General features: G+C 40.4%; 1 protein-coding gene across 1 annotated transcript in view; it reads right to left on the reverse strand.

The window, feature by feature from the left end:
• Positions 1-17,257, reverse strand: part of LOC118420046 (transcription initiation factor TFIID subunit 1-like) — a 28,773-nt gene that overhangs the window by 3,192 nt on the left and 8,324 nt on the right. The window contains exons 8-34 of the mRNA XM_035826752.1: positions 16,365-16,550; positions 15,875-15,907; positions 14,897-15,019; positions 14,032-14,205; positions 13,301-13,474; positions 12,702-12,892; positions 12,101-12,215; positions 11,547-11,688; positions 11,027-11,157; positions 10,595-10,675; positions 10,018-10,140; positions 9,426-9,596; positions 8,683-8,834; positions 6,498-6,621; positions 5,968-6,044; positions 5,706-5,811; positions 5,406-5,542; positions 4,999-5,058; positions 4,575-4,677; positions 4,095-4,303; positions 3,525-3,642; positions 3,065-3,256; positions 2,524-2,608; positions 1,928-2,118; positions 1,389-1,481; positions 854-1,006; positions 188-313 (exon numbers count right to left, since the gene is read on the reverse strand). Of these exons, the coding sequence (XP_035682645.1) occupies positions 188-313; positions 854-1,006; positions 1,389-1,481; positions 1,928-2,118; positions 2,524-2,608; positions 3,065-3,256; positions 3,525-3,642; positions 4,095-4,303; positions 4,575-4,677; positions 4,999-5,058; positions 5,406-5,542; positions 5,706-5,811; positions 5,968-6,044; positions 6,498-6,621; positions 8,683-8,834; positions 9,426-9,596; positions 10,018-10,140; positions 10,595-10,675; positions 11,027-11,157; positions 11,547-11,688; positions 12,101-12,215; positions 12,702-12,892; positions 13,301-13,474; positions 14,032-14,205; positions 14,897-15,019; positions 15,875-15,907; positions 16,365-16,550 (3,570 nt within the window). The remainder of the gene's footprint in view (positions 1-187; positions 314-853; positions 1,007-1,388; positions 1,482-1,927; positions 2,119-2,523; positions 2,609-3,064; positions 3,257-3,524; positions 3,643-4,094; positions 4,304-4,574; positions 4,678-4,998; positions 5,059-5,405; positions 5,543-5,705; positions 5,812-5,967; positions 6,045-6,497; positions 6,622-8,682; positions 8,835-9,425; positions 9,597-10,017; positions 10,141-10,594; positions 10,676-11,026; positions 11,158-11,546; positions 11,689-12,100; positions 12,216-12,701; positions 12,893-13,300; positions 13,475-14,031; positions 14,206-14,896; positions 15,020-15,874; positions 15,908-16,364; positions 16,551-17,257) is intronic.

Here is a 17,257-nt window from a genome sequence, read left to right on the forward strand (position 1 = left end):
ACAATGGTTTCTAGAGTTAAAAGCCTGTTTACCTGAGGACTGTTGGGGTTGGACAGCAGGTTATATACAGATGAGTATAACAATGGTTTCTAGAGTTTAAAGCCTGTTTACCTGAGGACTGTTGGGGTTGGAGGGCAGGTTATATACAGATGAGTATAACAATGGTTTCTAGAGTTAACTGAGTTACCTGAGGACTGTTGGGGTTGGAGGGCAGGTTGCTGCCATCTTGGTCCTCGTCCTGCATGGCGGCAGCGATGGCGGCCTCCTGAGCATGGCGGATATCGTTCTCCAGCTGGGTCAGGTGCTCGTCATACTGCACAAACAGACAAAACATTGAAGGTTTGCTAATCTCTTAACAGATCTTCCAGGGCAAAATCATTGTGTCGGCCATGACAGTATCCATGGGCAAAAGGAAAACGGCCACTGCTAAGAACTGGGAGCTTGAAAAGGTCATGATTTTTGCCTTTCTACATCAGCTTGGAGAATAGGTATTTGCTGACTTGATTATTAAGTGCCTGGAATCATCAAATAGGAATTTTGTGAGGACATCAAAGAGCCTGTAGGAAAGATTCAGTGTCATAATAGTTGTAACATAACCATAAAGCAATATTCTTCCAGCAGAACAATGACAGGACTGTTAACACTAAATGACATTACAAGAGATGAAATAAAGCATTTAATCTAAATATCACATATCACACATGAGAATGCACTTTTATTCACAGACATCTTAAGACAGTTAAGTAATTGTAGGTGATGGCAAATAAAAGAAAGAAGAAACTGTGGAAGACAATGATGGCCTGCCTCTGTACTGTGGTAATAGTGGTGATGATGATAAATAAAAAAGTTTTACCTCATCCAGAGTTTCCTTACATGACCTGACGACCTCCTCAGCCGTACATGTGAAGGGGCTGTCTGCACCGTTGTACTTCACACTGTTCCTGTGGATCAGGTCTACGTCCTTCATGAAGGCATCACGGTTACGGTACTTGTGCGACTGCACATTCTATGGGATACACAGAAAAAAGACAAACTTCTGTAAGGATATTGGAGCACAATGTCATGTAATACTTACTATAACTTGTCATGTAATACTTACCATAACTTCCAAATATGGCTAATGGTCACTCTCACTCTTACACATGGAAACCCCATTGAAAAAGGCATTTAGTGACAACATATATAACATTTTACAATAATTTTTACAAGAGATTCTACTGGTATGTTTGCTAGCTGACTTATAATATGTGAAAATAGAGTGCAGAAACTTAACTTTATCTCAGAATACAGATTCTCAAATCAAATTAAACAAATAAACAAAAGGAAAAGTAGGATATTCTAATCCCTTTTTTCCATGATCCCTGATTTGTTCTTGCATCATCTGTTACCTTCTTGAGTGTCTCCAAATCCATGGGCTGTGAGATGACCTTGAAGTAGTCAGGGACAAACTTCTTGTTGACTGGCTGGTGGAAGGGCCAAGACTAGAGAAAACAAATATCATGTAGAAACATTTTTGGGTCTCCTTCATTACATACTCCTGCATGTGGCTTCACAACATTTTACAAACATAAACTGTTAGTAACACTAAGTCCTTCTGTGACAGTTGATATCCTTGAGGTCCTAGTACAAACAGGACACTGCATGTTACACTTAGGCAGGTGGAGACATAATTGGATGACATTTGTTCCAAGAAATAAAATCAAATATGCCCAAACAACATTTATTTATTTATTTATTGATGTCTGTAACTCAAAGTCTAAACAATTCTATGGTTAAATTCAATGAAGGTTATTACTGTACGTACGGTATTGTTGTCTGTAACTCAAAGTCTAAACAATTCTATGGTTAAATTCAATGAAGGTTATTACTGTACGTACGGCTCCTCCAAGAGGTGTGACCAAAAAAAGAAATATAAGAGAAGCCTTACATTGGGAACGTTCATCATCTTCTGAGTGATGATGTTCTCCAGGATGAAGGAGAAGGCGACCTGGTCATCATCATCTAGGAGCGGGTTGATGGCCTTCTCCAGACGGGTGATCTTGTCCTCCTTCTCAGCTACTCTCTTCTCACACACGCCCAGCATGTCCTGTGCTATCTGGGTCAGTGGGCTCTTCGCACCTGGGTAAGGGAACAGATACATGTATATACACAACAACTTCTAAATAGTACATACATACCTGTACAGTGGGCTGGATGATACAGCAAAAATGTACATTAAGACTTCTAACACATACAGCAATTTTTTTGCACCTGGATAATGCATATACACCAAAACTTCTTCCTGGTTAGGAGTTGACTCTTGCACCTGAGTGCCATAAACATGTACACTAAAACCTTCTAACTGGTTAACATATGCAGGAATCTCAGAACAGTAATGCTTTTTTTTAACTATATAAAATTTTGAATCAGCTAGAACTATCTGAAATTTGTAGGTGACAGTTATACATTATACATATCAATAACATGAACGAAGTACGGTAATGAAGTTAATTCTTGATTTGTATTGTGAAGTGAAGGACTCACCATTATACAGGGTACTGTTGTGAACAATGAGTTTCACATCTTCCACAAAGTCCAGACGGGAGTGGTACTGCCGCTGCCGCAGTTTCTGTAGGACAGAATTCACATTAGACTCAGTACAGCTGAAAAACCACAGCTTTTTCTGTGCACTCTGCTACTTCACAACGTCTAGTTCAAATTCTGTGGAGATAGTGGCCCAGGTTTGTCCTTTCAGAAGGGGACATAAAGCCAGTGGCAAATTGCATAACTTAACGGAAATTGTAGCATCAAACCTCAAGAACCCAACATATTTATTGAGAATAGTAGGGGTGACCCGGTGTGCCTGGCTGAATATGCCGCATTGTACTGCTAGCTTAAGAAAAAATGTCAGGCTTCGTTATATTCTGAAGTAGCCTGCTTTACCTTTTTGTACTTAACAGCATGCCTTGTAAGATATTTTCCCTATACAAATGTACATGAGCACCACCTAGCAATACACATGGGAAGCACAGCATGACGTTTTCCTAGAGAAATGACTTTATAGGTATACTCTTGTGTAACTGACCTCTCTCATAGTTTGGAGATCCATTGGTCGGTGAACGATCTTGTAATAGTCCACGACCATGCGAGGGTTGACGGGCTGGTGGAAGGGGTAGGTGTTCGGCAAGTCTCGCATCTCGTTCAGGAAGTTCTCCAGGATGGACGACAGTGTCACCACGGGATCCGTACGGCGCCGGTTTGCCGACTTCTTGGGTCTCTGAAATTAACAAACAATTTGAGATATGTAGAGAATGTTATAACTCCTGGTACAAACTGAACTGAAGATACCAATATCAAGAATACCTTTTCTTGAAGTAGAATAATACTGTTATTGCCTTCAAGAAATTGCAACAGATACATGTAGGACTACATGAAATGATAAAATGAAAAAACAAAATTCAACAATGATTGACATTTTTTACAGTTCTTTATGACATTCAACATATACTTCTTGGAAACATTAAAGACAGAAAGTGCCTGCTCACCTTTAGGTAGTCACAGTGTGTGACTGTCCCCACCCTTCTTTTCTTCTTCTCATCCTTCTTGGGCTGCATGGCTTTGGGGAACTTGAGAATCAGGGACTCTCGACGGACTGCAGCAGCCCTGGATATGCACAGTTTACACATCAAATATATATTCTTTAACCTCCATACAATCCACACAGAATATGTTTAGGATGTTTTTGTCTCAAGGCAACATGATCTGAACTGTAACGCCAAAATTCAATATATCTATTTTGCATCGGGTACAAGGAAATAAGGAAGTCAGGTACCCATTTTTACACTTGAGTGAAGTGAGGAAGGTCGTGTTAAGTGCCTTTCCCAAATTTAGGGCACAGCGTCTGGGGCACAGCGAGTATTGAACTCAGGACCTCTAGTTTCCGAGCCGAACGCTCTAACAGTTATGCCAAACACAACGTAAGATGTCTAATACGTAGATGTAACTTCTTGTGTCGAAACAAAGCTAAAAATGTACAACAATGGATCCTACCAACACAGATAAGCTTCCACCCCAAAGATGTGACTTAGATAATTAGTTTGTAGAGCAGAACTTACTGGTCCACGAGTGATTTCCCCAGGATGAGTTTGGTGCCCTCCACCTTGATGAGGTTCTCATCCTCCTTGATGGTGTACCTCTCCACCTCCTCCTCCTGCTCCTCTGTCATGGCAACCGGATGGGAGGGAGGGGCGTGGCTCCTCTCGTACAGGGGACACTCCTTATTGGTTCTCATGTGGCCGATCTGTCCACAGGCACCGCACTTCAACTGCAGGGACAAAGTCATCATTTTAAACCAAACAAAGTCATCATTTTAAACCAAACATTGCCAGTCATACATGGCTCATATCTGAAAATATTGCATACAAAATTTCACATGCTTTTATACCTAGTACATAAGAAATTCATGCACATCTTCAATTTTACTTGTGCCTCTCACTAAACTATATAGTTTGGATATGCTGGTGGGATTTCTGGCCCTACTATAATCTTGATTCTAAAGTCCTTTTTTGTTTCTCAAGAAGACAAGCTCTAGTTACCTTGAGTGGGGGTTGGTCAGGCTTCTTCTTTTTCTTCTTGGGAGGAGGAGCCATCTTCTCCTTCTCCTGGTTCCTTTTGATGCGTCTGAGCTGCTCTTGAATTCTGTTCAAGGAAAATAAAGAGTTTATTACTACAATTATTCATTCACCTGAAGTCCTCCAGTTAGCATTCAACACTTTCCACGTACACATAGGAAACACGGGTGTGAATGCATTTTTGAGTTAAACATAATGAATGTCTTCAGATATGTGCATGTTACAAAGAGGTTAAATTAAAAAAAAATACCCAACCATGAGTATTGCATAAAGACACGAGGAAAATAGCTACAACTATTCAAGTTTTAATATTTACACTGACATGTGACATATTTATTATTGTAGAATTCTTTGTTTCAATTGCCACAAACACAGACAGAACACCAACCTTCTTCTTTCTCTTCTCATCTCCTCCTTGTGTTGTTCATCCTGGGCCAGCCAGTTCTTACTGCAAAGGAAAAGTACTTTGTTGAGGGGCGCATAGTGCTGAGTCTCTATATCTAATGCTATTATGCATATGTTGTACATGTATCTTGTATCTTGGTCCCATAACTCAGTATTCCTGGGACGTGGGGGCACTGCATGGTTAATCAGCTTCCTCATTCGGTCCTTTGTAAGAGGGACAGATACTGCAAAGCTCTTTTAAGTCCATTCCTTGATGTTATTATGTATACAGTTTAAATAACATGTTCTGATACATTTCAACGATGCTCTCCCTTCTAACAGACTGTTAAACATGTATAAATTTTGAGTCACAGTGGTGTTTTGTCCGGATACAGGACAAGCCATACTTACATGAAGTTCTCGTCTTTGGTGGTCCTGATGCGGACATAGGTGTCGATGACAGAGGGTTTGCGGACAGTCTCTGTTCTGACATATTCTTTCCCATCCTCATCCTTAAAGGTCCTGTAGATCTTCAGTCTTCGACCAGTCTGGAAAACAAATACTTGATTAATAACTTGTAATGCTCATGTCTCATTGCACATGGAAATATTGAGACAAAAGGCAGTTGACAATGAGACCTGATATCTTATACAGATAAAAATATATGTCTACTTCCTAATCAATTCTCAAATCTAAATAAAAAGAACTTACGAAGGATGAGCCTATGCTCTCTAAGTCATCATCCTGACCACGTGCTCCAGGAATGGGGGTGCCCGTAGACGACGAGCGCTTACTTTCTCTCTTGTCATCTTTGTCTCTGTGCAGACAAGACATGGATACAATTAGCAAATACAATTGAAAAATAAATGCCTGAAAGATGTTACAAATTCACAAGGAACAACACATACAATAAAATACCAAAGATGTCTGGTCTGCCAAATATTGCTGTGTTGGTAAAAAATATCTTCCTCACCGGTCCTTGCTTGTGTCTTCCCCCATGATCATTCTCTGCAGCTCCTTCCTCTCTGCCTCTTCCCTCTCACGGGTGATCTGGTGAAGAAATAGTACACAATTTCTGAGACACTTTGGCGGACAGAATCTGTACAGCTTTGGTGGTATGAGGCAGTAACATTCAGATCCTTTGATACTTTGTCAATGTGATGCAGCCAACCAATTACTTTCATGATTCAAGTAACTTCTCTACCATACCATTCACCTTGAATCTTTTGCAATCAAATGGTCATTAAACTATCACTTGTAGGTCTGGTTCATACACATGGCAAGCCAATAGAAACACAAGTTCAACAAAGTCCACGACTGTGCAATACAAATAATCTGAGCCTGACTCCAGGCTCAGGATAGTATCGTTTAAAGAAATGTCAACAGACATGTGGTCAACGACCTTGGATTTCACTCCTGCAAAGTCCATGGCTGTGAAATAAAACGAAGCCGAGACAGACTCCACTACTCAGGCTAGAAGTTCAAGATGCTAGCTGTAATTACCTGTTGGCTGGTTTTCTTGTTAGCCAGCATGTTCTCAATGTTCTTGCCCATCTCTTCAAAGTCACTGTCATCTGCAGAACTGCTCTCCTCATCTGTGGACAGGACTTCAGCAGAGGAAAGGACCCTGTAGAAAAATTCAAAAAGGTTACCTTCAAAAAACTATAATCCTGAAATACAACAAGCTCCAAACTATTCAGTCTTATCTTTGCCTGCCCCATAATTTTAAAAAATAGTACTTAACTAGAGTTCGGGGACCTCATACCTCCATGAAATATTTATTGCTTTTTTGTGGATGGTATGTATGTTTATAGTCGGTTGTATTTGGGAGTAATGGTTATAAATGTTATGGGAAAGTAGTGGTGTATTTATTTAATGACACAGAAGATGTCCATCTGATTAGTAATTATTAAAATGTGACACTTAATTGTGTAATGTGCGTTTAAGAGGTCGACGGCATATGGTAGCGTGGTGTTCCTTAAGCTTGATGTTTGGCATTTAAACTGTCTAAGGTTGTCAGCATTATTGAGGTTCGACTATGTGCCTCAGAGCGGTGTGGTGGGAGGAAGTTGGGAAACTCAGAAAGAAGAAGGGATGTGGCCAACTTTAGTCAGATGGTAATTTGGTTTTCCACCAATATGTCATAACATCAGCTGTTCACACGGTACAAAAATGAGATGCACACTTTCCTCTGATAGCCCTACATCAACTGTAAGATGAATACTTGGCGCCAACCCCGTCTGCTAAAAAAAAAGTACCATTGGCTACGAAAGAGACAACTAACAACTGTCCCTTATCGTAACGAAATCAGAACATCTGTATCGCCCATAAAACTTCTGACACCCAACCGATCTAAGATGAGAGGACCTAATGGCATTTTAATCACCATGTCACTCAAATCAGCAGTACAGTATGTGAGACATCCATACCTGTTAAGCATTACCGTTAAATGTACCTCAACTTCTTACAATTATACTTACGCTTCACATCTCCATGATATCCTAAGCAGACATAAATAAAACTAATTATCATATTCAAAAAACTCGGGGTTCCCCAAACAGCTGTCATACAAATCACCTCACTATCTGCTTGGAGCTAAGCCCATTAACAAATACTTAAAGCACGATGCCTGTTCCAATATATTGCAGATATAGGGGGATTTCTGATATTATTACATCGATTATAACGACAGATACGGCGCCCAAAATCACATAGATTCGAGCTTTCATCACAGCCCACCAACACAACAAGTATGAAACCAATCCATCCAGCCGTTCTTGAGTAATCTTGTACACAGACAGAGACACATAACAGAAAATATAACCTCCATGACATTTCATGGAGGTAACTACTGTGCCAACTGTTACAAATATTTCAAACAGTCCTAAGCAGACATAAATAAAACTACTGGGGGTTCCCCAAACAGCTGTCACCTCACTATCTGCTTGCAGCTAAGCCCATTAACAAACACATACAGCACGATGCCTGTACCAATATATCTCAAATATAGGAGTGATTTTTGATATTATTACATCGATTATAACGACAGATACGGCGCCCAAGATCTCATCGATTCGAGCTTTCATCACACCCCACCAACACAACAAGTATGAAACCAATCCATCCAGCCGTTCTTGAGTAATCATCTACACAGACAGAGACACATAACAGAAAATATAACCTCCATTCCATGACATTTCATGGAGGTAATTAAATGGAAAAGGCTAAACTGACGGACATAACCTTCTTAAAATGCCTGAACCAATCATCCAAAGCACGATGAAGTAGTTTTTAGGCCAAACAGTTGTCTACAGTTTTCTATGAAAATACATTCAAACTGAACTTCTTTTTTCCTTCATACCAGGATTGTTTCCAGCTTTAAACTTTTTTCATCCCACTCATTGTTTGGAAGCCTATGTTATTGATTTTCCTCATCATTTTAAGCTCATGAAAATAGTTTGCAATAGTTTCATGTCATGAATTATAGATTTCCGTCCCAACAAGTAAATTTCTGTCCTGGGACGGAGGAGCAGGTCCTGGACACAGCGGTGCTTCAGACTGAACTACTGATGAATACTAGTATGTGTAGTTAAAGGTACATGTATGTATGAAAAGACATATGGAGCATAGATCTGACAAAACCATCACAGTCTCTTAATGGGAAACCATCTCAACAAATTTTGCATACTTGTTCTGAAGGTCGAATATCCGCTGACACTCCTCCTTGTACTTCTCCTGGTGCTCTGCCACGGAGAACCGAGTCCCGCGAGCAAACTTACTCATCCCCGCCTCGCCTGACCTGGCCTGCTCTGTGGACATGGTTCTCACCACATCAATCACCTGGTGTGGGGGGACACAAGGTGTCAATATTTCACTTGCAATATAATTGATTCAGCTGGCCATTATTGGATATTGGACAACTTGGCAGACATATTGGTTGAATCTTTATAAACCCTGCATGTGTTATCAATATAATATGATTGTGTAAAAAAGGACACTCACAAGTAAAAAAAGGAAAAGTAATCTCAATCCAGTTTTAGCTCACAGAAGAGCTAGTCTTCCACCGATCGTGACAGAGAAAACGGACGTTATGTACACAGTATTTAATGTTTCATTGTACCAGGGAAATTCCCCTAGCCTTTTTTGACAAGCACAATGAACAGTGCACAACGGCTTAACGTCCCATCCTAAGGACAGCAACCGTGTGTGTATAAGTCAAATATTAAAGAGAAGAAAGTACATCATGGATTTCAGAGTAGTATCTTTTCCTAAACCATAGGATTTGTACTGAGACACTTTTTTTGTTGCATTGACAAATTGCTAGAATAAGACATCAAGATTTATTAGCCCAGCTAGGACTTAAATATTGTGAGGAGGAATCTAGCTGTTAAAAAAGAGTATTTCTTGACATTTTTTATTCAGTGTACATACCTCCCATCTTGACAGTTTCTTGATCTCTTCCTCAGACACACCAAACTTCCTCAGCAGCTGCTTGGCATTCTTCAGGGACAGTCTACGCAGATCCGCGTCTGTTCCCGTTACCGTTCTCTTCACGGGCTGGGGCGAGTTGTCATCCTTGGAGGACTGGGGCTTGTTTGGAACCTGTGGAAATCATGCATTCTAGTCATGATCCTATCGTATTTTGGTACATCCTAACCCTGTAGTTGTTTTTAAATATCAAAGCATGTTAGCTGAAGTAAACTGACAGTCATATTGAACCTATCAAAACAGCAAATCCTTTCCTATTTATCTTTCTTAATTTCTCCATCAGTCCTTAGTAGTATCCAGTATTTGACTGCTGCAGGGGTCCCTCACATGGGTTTAGGCAGCAGTTGGCTAGTTTTCACACACCGCTTCCGTGTAGCTCTGTCTCTAGCAGGCTCACTCTCACTCTAGTTAGACCACACATTTTGATGTCTCTATCTATCTGTCCATCCATCCATTGACTCATGAGCACCCTTTCAATCAATGCTTTTGTCATTCATTCATACTTTCATCCCTTCCCTCCATCCCCCTGACCCACCTTGATGTAAGAGAAGCCCTCCCCACAGCCTGTCGGGTCAGCCACGCCCATCACGGCCAGCAGACACTTCCCCTTCATGGCGGAGATGAAGGCTCGGGTGGTGTTCCATGGAGCCGTGCGCACCTGCAGGAAGAGGAGCCACAATTAAAAATTGTACTAACCTTCAGTGCCAGACAGGTGTAATTGTGCCTGCATCCCTCGATATCAGACAGACTAATGACTGTCACTGTGGGTCTAAGTGAACCTAACCACCCCCAAGTAGCCTCCATTTGGTAGCTCCCAATTGAAAGGTCACCCACAATTTCTTGTGGTGCATGCGCATCAGTCAGAGCGATCTGTAAACACCCCCAGGTGGTTTCCAGCTCCTTTGACGTGGTCTCAGCACGATAATACGCCTTCTGGGATGCCAATGCAGGCTTCTTCGAAGTCCTTATTTTACTTTCATTAGTCTGCCTGACAACCGAGAGGATGCAGGAGACAATGGCAAAAAGTGAATCCACAATCACCTACTTATTATCAGGTGTAAAATCTCCTCACTAGATCTCCAAAGACAAAGGAAAGGCAGTTGCTACTTTACCTCATCATCTATGTTTCTCTGGAACTCCTCCTCATTCTCCTCTTCTGGAGCAAACAGAGACTTCTCACCATACCCAGCATCCTGCAGACAAGGAAATATAACAACGTAAGCCTTATAGGTACACAACAGGCAGGGATCATTGCAATACTGACATACCTGCACACAACAAATTACAATAAACCATCTACAGGCTACTTCCAGACTATACACATAGCTATACACAAGTAAATAAAAGTACTGTTATAAACCTTTTAAAATCAAAATAAAAAGCCACCATTTGTTGGCAAATGCAAAATATTTTACCGATAAGTCATAGATAATTTCTGACTCAAACATGCTTGTTTTATCATTACTCTAACATGCACTTCTATAGATAACAGGCAGGGGGCACATTTGCTACATACAAATGTAGTAAAGATAAGCCAACCGTACCTTGAGCCTCTGTTCCGCCTCCAGCATGCTGTAGTAAGCACAGCACTGTTCAGGAGACACCATGGCTCGGATCTCTTCCTCAGAGGGCAGGCGGAACTCTGGCTTCAGCACCCACCAGTTAGAGTCCATGCCTATAAACACAACATTCTTTTACTTACTTCCTAACACAAGGCAAACATCAAAATAATATGGAGAACATACCAATGAAGAATACCCTTACACTACTATGATAATGTATAAATGTATGCATATAAAAATTTAAGGCTATTACGTTCTCTAAATTATGCTGTTACCTTGAAATACAGTTTTTGTAGGGACCTTTTCACAATAAATTTATAACACTATGAAAATGCATTTATAATGTACTGCTGAATGAACTATTTCAGCTGCATATCTAAGACACAGAGAAAACTTCTACGTCCCTCCTTTTGCAACATAAAACCGCTGCAAAGTAAATGAATTTACAGTAATTGACTGACATTTGAACTAAGCATAGAAAACGGGTAATTGAGAATCTCACCAGTTCTTTTGAAGTCAGCGCACAGCTTCAGCCTCTTGCGGATGCTGCTCTCCGAGTGTGTTGGGAAGGCCTTACGGATGTCCTCCATCTTGATTCTGCGTGGCTTGTCTTTGCTCTTCCAGAACAGTCTGTAGATGAAAACCTACGAGAAAACCATCATGATAAATACACATTACTCCAAGATTGGCATACATTATAGAAATACAGCGACAGAAATATAAATCACGTTCTCAGAGTTCCATTTAACTTAAACATGTACGTCAGTATAATTATTTGTACCGGCTAAATAGGTAAAAGAAAGTGAAACCTGAGTTAAAGAAAACCACTATGCCATACCCCTGTAGATAGTTATGGATGATTGTTACATTTTACATCCTCTGGAAAATCGTTTACCTCATGATTTGTACATGGAAAGATAAATGTTTTACATTCTCTGGAAAAATCGTTTTACCTCATGATTTGTACCTGGCACAAAAGAAGTTTAGGCTTCTCAGGAGTTATTCAAATCATGTAACCTACCGATGAAGAACTGCTTGTTACATGTGACACCTTACCTGGAGGAAGTCCCTAACATGGTTGTTGGCTCTCTTGGAGTTTGGCCCAGGCACCTCATACAGGGGACATTCTTGTCCAACACAGAACAGACCTTGGAACTCACGGATGTAGTAACTGAAACACAAGACAAGAACGGCTCATGTGTATCCGAACTTTTTGGATAAAAAAACTATATCTTTGCATTCAATGCTATGTAACTATATGTACAGGATTGGACAAGGCTACTAGCCTGATTGTCCTGGGCAAGTAAAAGTACAGATTGGGCAAGTAACATTTTTTTCATGACTGACATTTTGATATACTTGTTTCCTTTCAGTCATGGCAGCAGTCATTGGCTATACGCAAAGAAATAGAGCTAGTAATAAAAGAATGCCATTGTTGGAAGTGAAATACGTACTTAGAAAAAATTTCATTCAAATTTCGGGCAAGTGAAAAGTTGGTCAGGGCTAGTAAATTTTTTACGTACTTGCCCGATAGGACAAGTGAATTTGAGAAAACTTGTCCAAGCATGATGTACATATGATACTAACTTCTTGTATTCAACATTATCATTCTATAGAGTACTGATGGAATGGTTGCATTATGACATTGAAAACTCACTGCACTCTGGTGCGAATGACGAGGAAGTCAGTTTCGGGGATCTTGTGTTGGTAGATGGGTGCACGGAACAGGTTGTTCTCGAAGGCCTGTAGGGCCTGCCCGGGGTGCAGGGGGCCCAGGAAGGGGGAGGTGTGCGCGTACACCGTCTCTCCGTACTCAAACTTAGGGGGTCCGGTGGTGTGGCCAGCTTTCTGTGGAGTTCAATTTGAAAGAAAAATAAACTATACGTACTGTAAATATATACATTTTTACTGTAAATATTTACATTTTTGGCAGTTTTCACAGTGACCTCTCCATTGCCATTTCATGACACTGTAACTCTGTCTCCCTTGTATTACTACTATAATACAGAATTGTTTTACAAAAAAATGCATTTTCCATTGAAACTTGACATCCACTAATACACAATATACCCCACTCATTACTCCATTCATTCCACCAATCCTGCCTTCATTTATCTATTCATCATTACCTGACAACTTTCATACTTTCTTTGCTCTTTATAAAACTTGAAAAAACTACTGGTGGAAAAAGACTTTTAGTTCCAGAATCTGAAATGATGTCTCAGTTTAGTAAGAAAAATAGCAATTGCAACTGACCCTCTTGTAGAAGTTCTTGATCTTGGTTGCCATGCCGACCTGGCTGACGAGAGGAGCGTACTCTTCGCTGTACTCTGCCAGCAGGATCTCCCCGTCCATCCCCGTCAGGTCCTGGGGAGTCCTCATGAAGAACACCTCCCCACCTCCAGAGGCCTGTCTCTCCTGTTCTCTCAGCTACAGGGGAGATAGGTTACAGCTACATGCAAATACTGTCTGCAATGAATTTTGTCCTCATGTTGTGCCATACTACATGTACATTTTTTGTAGCCTCAATTTAGGGAACAACCATTGAAAGAAACATGTAGCCTCAATATTCTAAATTAGGGAATAACCATTGAAATATTTCAATGCAAAAATCTATCAAAACAGTAAGTCTCATTGTACTAACAAAACATACATACTTGAAATGTTATGCTTTAAATTTTGCTTGAATCTTAACCCAAATTAAGGCCAACACACCAAATATGACTTCAACCCTTTCAATGCTAAGTAAAAATAATCCCCATGGATGATTTATGAATCACATTGAGTCCATTAAATGGTTTTTAGGTCATTCCATCTGAAGAAAATTTAAAGTGTGTGAGTGGAAGTTTTCTTGTATTGGATCCAATGTTCCAACTCTAACTACACGTATCTACTATAATCTAGTTCCAGATGTCAGCTTTCTTGTATTGGATCCAATGCTCCAACTCTATCTAGTCCCAGATGTCAGTTATATTTTACATCCTTACCTTAGCTTTCTTCTTGATCTGTTTGAGGAGAGGTAGGACACTGTGAGGCCCAGGCTGGGCCAGGGGTCCGTGGGAGAACTTCCTGAGGGGGGGTCGGTGGAGCTGTCTCAGCTTGATGGGTCCCATGTGGGTCGGGAAGAACGGCTGGCGCAGCTCAATGGCTGGGGTTGAGTGCTGCATGAATGAAATATCCTATCATTAAAATTCAGGTTCAGGTCCGGCTCAGGTGAAGAGGATCAGGTCCGGGTCCAGACCTAATTGTTTGTGAAAGCTTGTGAATGGGCGATACTAAAAACAATGGTCAATTTTGCCACAAAGGAATCTGTTTGATGGAATATCCTGTCTTCATATAGACAACAATGACTGCATCAGTCCAACATCCAGTCACTAAGTTTTTTCATGTTCGGTATTTTCTGAACCTTTCCAACAGGAAAAATGGGTTGGTTATTGGTAGGGACACATTCACAACTGAATAAAGTACTCCATGAATAGTTTCATCAGGTTGGTTTGTCACTAAACAAAACAGAGGCTCTTTTTATACAACTAAAGCTTTATTTTTACTGACGTTTCAGTGACCATCCTCAGGGCAACTCTGACTGGTTCACATTGTACCACAGCAAAATGTGTCACTGCTTACAGATGCAGTCACAAACATATTGGATGAAGAACTGTTCCACACTGAAGACTGTTCTGCAACACATCTTGTAACAACTCTACCATTATAAAGTGAACATCCCTTAACTACTACATTGTACATGCTCATTTGGTTATCTAACTTGCATCTGATCACTAACTTAATCAGAAGTTATGCTAATTCAATGAGTTGTTGAATGAATCACTTAGTCTAGAAAGATGTGACAGTCACCTGCACTAGGTTGCCACCCATGCTAGCCCTTAGTGTTGTCTCTTGCAGACTGTGTTTGGGGTCGTAGTATTCATCATTGGACAGGTTCCAGGGGTCTTTCTGCTCATTGTGGGACACGTTGGACTGCAAAGGAACAAAAAAGAAGTCTATTTTGAGTCAAAAGCTCTATAGATGTAACATAAACTACACTTTTGTTGTTATGTACTTAAGTGCAACATGTTCCATTGTTCTTACTCCGATAAGCAATTCGGCATGGAATAAGAATATTAGTGGATCATTCAATCTTTCTCAGCACTGGGTTGATCCACGTATTTAGCACCAAGCAGCCAATTCAAACTCAGGATCAAGGGCTTCAATCAGGAAAATATTTTTGTTTCGTGTTTTGCTGAATCCTGAAAATATGATGTCAAATTCACTCAAAAGAAAAAGATGAAATGAATAATCAACACAACAATGGAACAGATAAGTTGTTAAGCAAATCGATACAGCAATATTACATTACTGTACAGTATCAATTATGATCTGTGCATCTTTCAACAGCTATATGATGTGCTTTCTGTCTTATTCAAGGTGCCTTTTTCAATTCAAGAAGGATAAAGCAACAAACAGAACAAACAGAGAAACAAACGTTCCAAATGTTTGTGACATCTCAGTCCATCCTATGGTGAAACCTTGCTCATCATTGCTGTCTTTTCTTTCTGTTCTTGGAAAAATATTAGATTTGTGCTAAATCTGTACATTTTGTAATCAATTGTAATCCCAAACGACGTCCAAAAGAAATACCATACAAACTTTACTTCTTGGTCTGTAATTTTGGTAACTTTTCAAAGAAACCACTTTGTGTAATGAATCGAAAAACAATGGCTAACAACTTAAACCATTTCTATGTTAACATGGGGGATGTGTGGTGATATCAAGCAAGTAGCATATAAGGTTTCACATCAGAATGGAACAGATATGTCCTATTTTTCAATTTACCACATTTTTCTTTTTCTTCCCTGGTTCCGACAACTGCAGAAAAAACACATGCTTTGTTGGTCCAATTCCTCAAAAAAATCAAATCAACGGTCACTATGAAATGTACACGGACATTTGTAAACAATTTGTTGATGCACACTAAAACATAGTACTTTGAAATGAACTTAAACCCCTTCAGTATAAAATCACAAAACATCGTCTGGGTCTGTTTCAACAAAACTTACACAACTTATGATACTGTGAAACATGATGAAAATAATCTACTATAAATGATATATGGTAATATTACAAATGAGTACATATTTCTATAACATACAAGCGGACCAACTCTTCATTTGGTTGACCATCCAGCCAACTGAAAACACACTGAAACCACTTGCAATGTAAGGAATAAAGATAAAAAAGTCATGAAATGACAGAGTGAAGAGGGCAGACATGTGGTTAAAGCTGTGAAGGTTTCTGACAGTGTTAGTAACAGGAACAACCAAACCTGGTCGGACTCTGGCTTGGTCAAGCCTCTCTTTTTCAGCAGTAAGGTCGACTGGCGGACTTCCTTCTTGTCCTTGGAGGGCGTGTCGTCCGGAAGCGGGTCGGGGTCGTCCGGAATTCCGAAGATGATGTTTTCGTCATTGGGGTCAAGTTTCATGACCTTGGGCTTCGGAATCTCCTTCATATTCTAGAAAATAATGAAGTGAGTCAGACGCATTTTTGGACATGCAAATTACATTTATTAACCGATACTGTAATTTGATTGGCTGACATTAGGGTCATACAGTATCTTCTGATATGGCATGGTGATATAAAAATATGGCGTCACCAAACATTGATTGACATCTCCTACTATGGTATGGCCACACAAAAAAGAAAGCACACAAAAAGGACCTCATTAAATGGCAAAGCCATCTATTGATACTTAAAAAAATGGTATCCAAACATCAAAAGATCATTAACTGATGATACTGCATTTGGACTTTTATCTCGGGTCATAGATCTTACATCCTCCTACGCACGGTCCCAACGGCTGACTGACCGTACAAGGGAAAGCTCCCTGATATCCCAACGGCCTGACTGCCCGTATAAGGGTAAGCTCATTAATATTTATAAGCAGGGCGGCGAGTTTGTGGCGACAATCATAATACCTGGGGGTAGGCATAGGAACATCCGGGTACACCCGATTGCCAAGGGCGGAAGGCGCTGATACCGGGCATCTCATTAATATCCCAACGGCTGACTGCCCATATGAGGGTAAGCTCATTAATATTTATAAGCAGGACGGCGAGTTAGTGGCGACAATCCTGGTACCTGGGGCGTGGCGCCTGGGATAAGCAGGGCCCAGTAGGCTGAGCAGTCAGCTAGGCGTTGGGACCGTGCGTAGGAGGATGA

This window comes from Branchiostoma floridae, chromosome 7 (genome assembly GCF_000003815.2).
Source record: "Branchiostoma floridae strain S238N-H82 chromosome 7, Bfl_VNyyK, whole genome shotgun sequence".
Lineage (NCBI taxonomy): Eukaryota > Metazoa > Chordata > Leptocardii > Amphioxiformes > Branchiostomatidae > Branchiostoma > Branchiostoma floridae.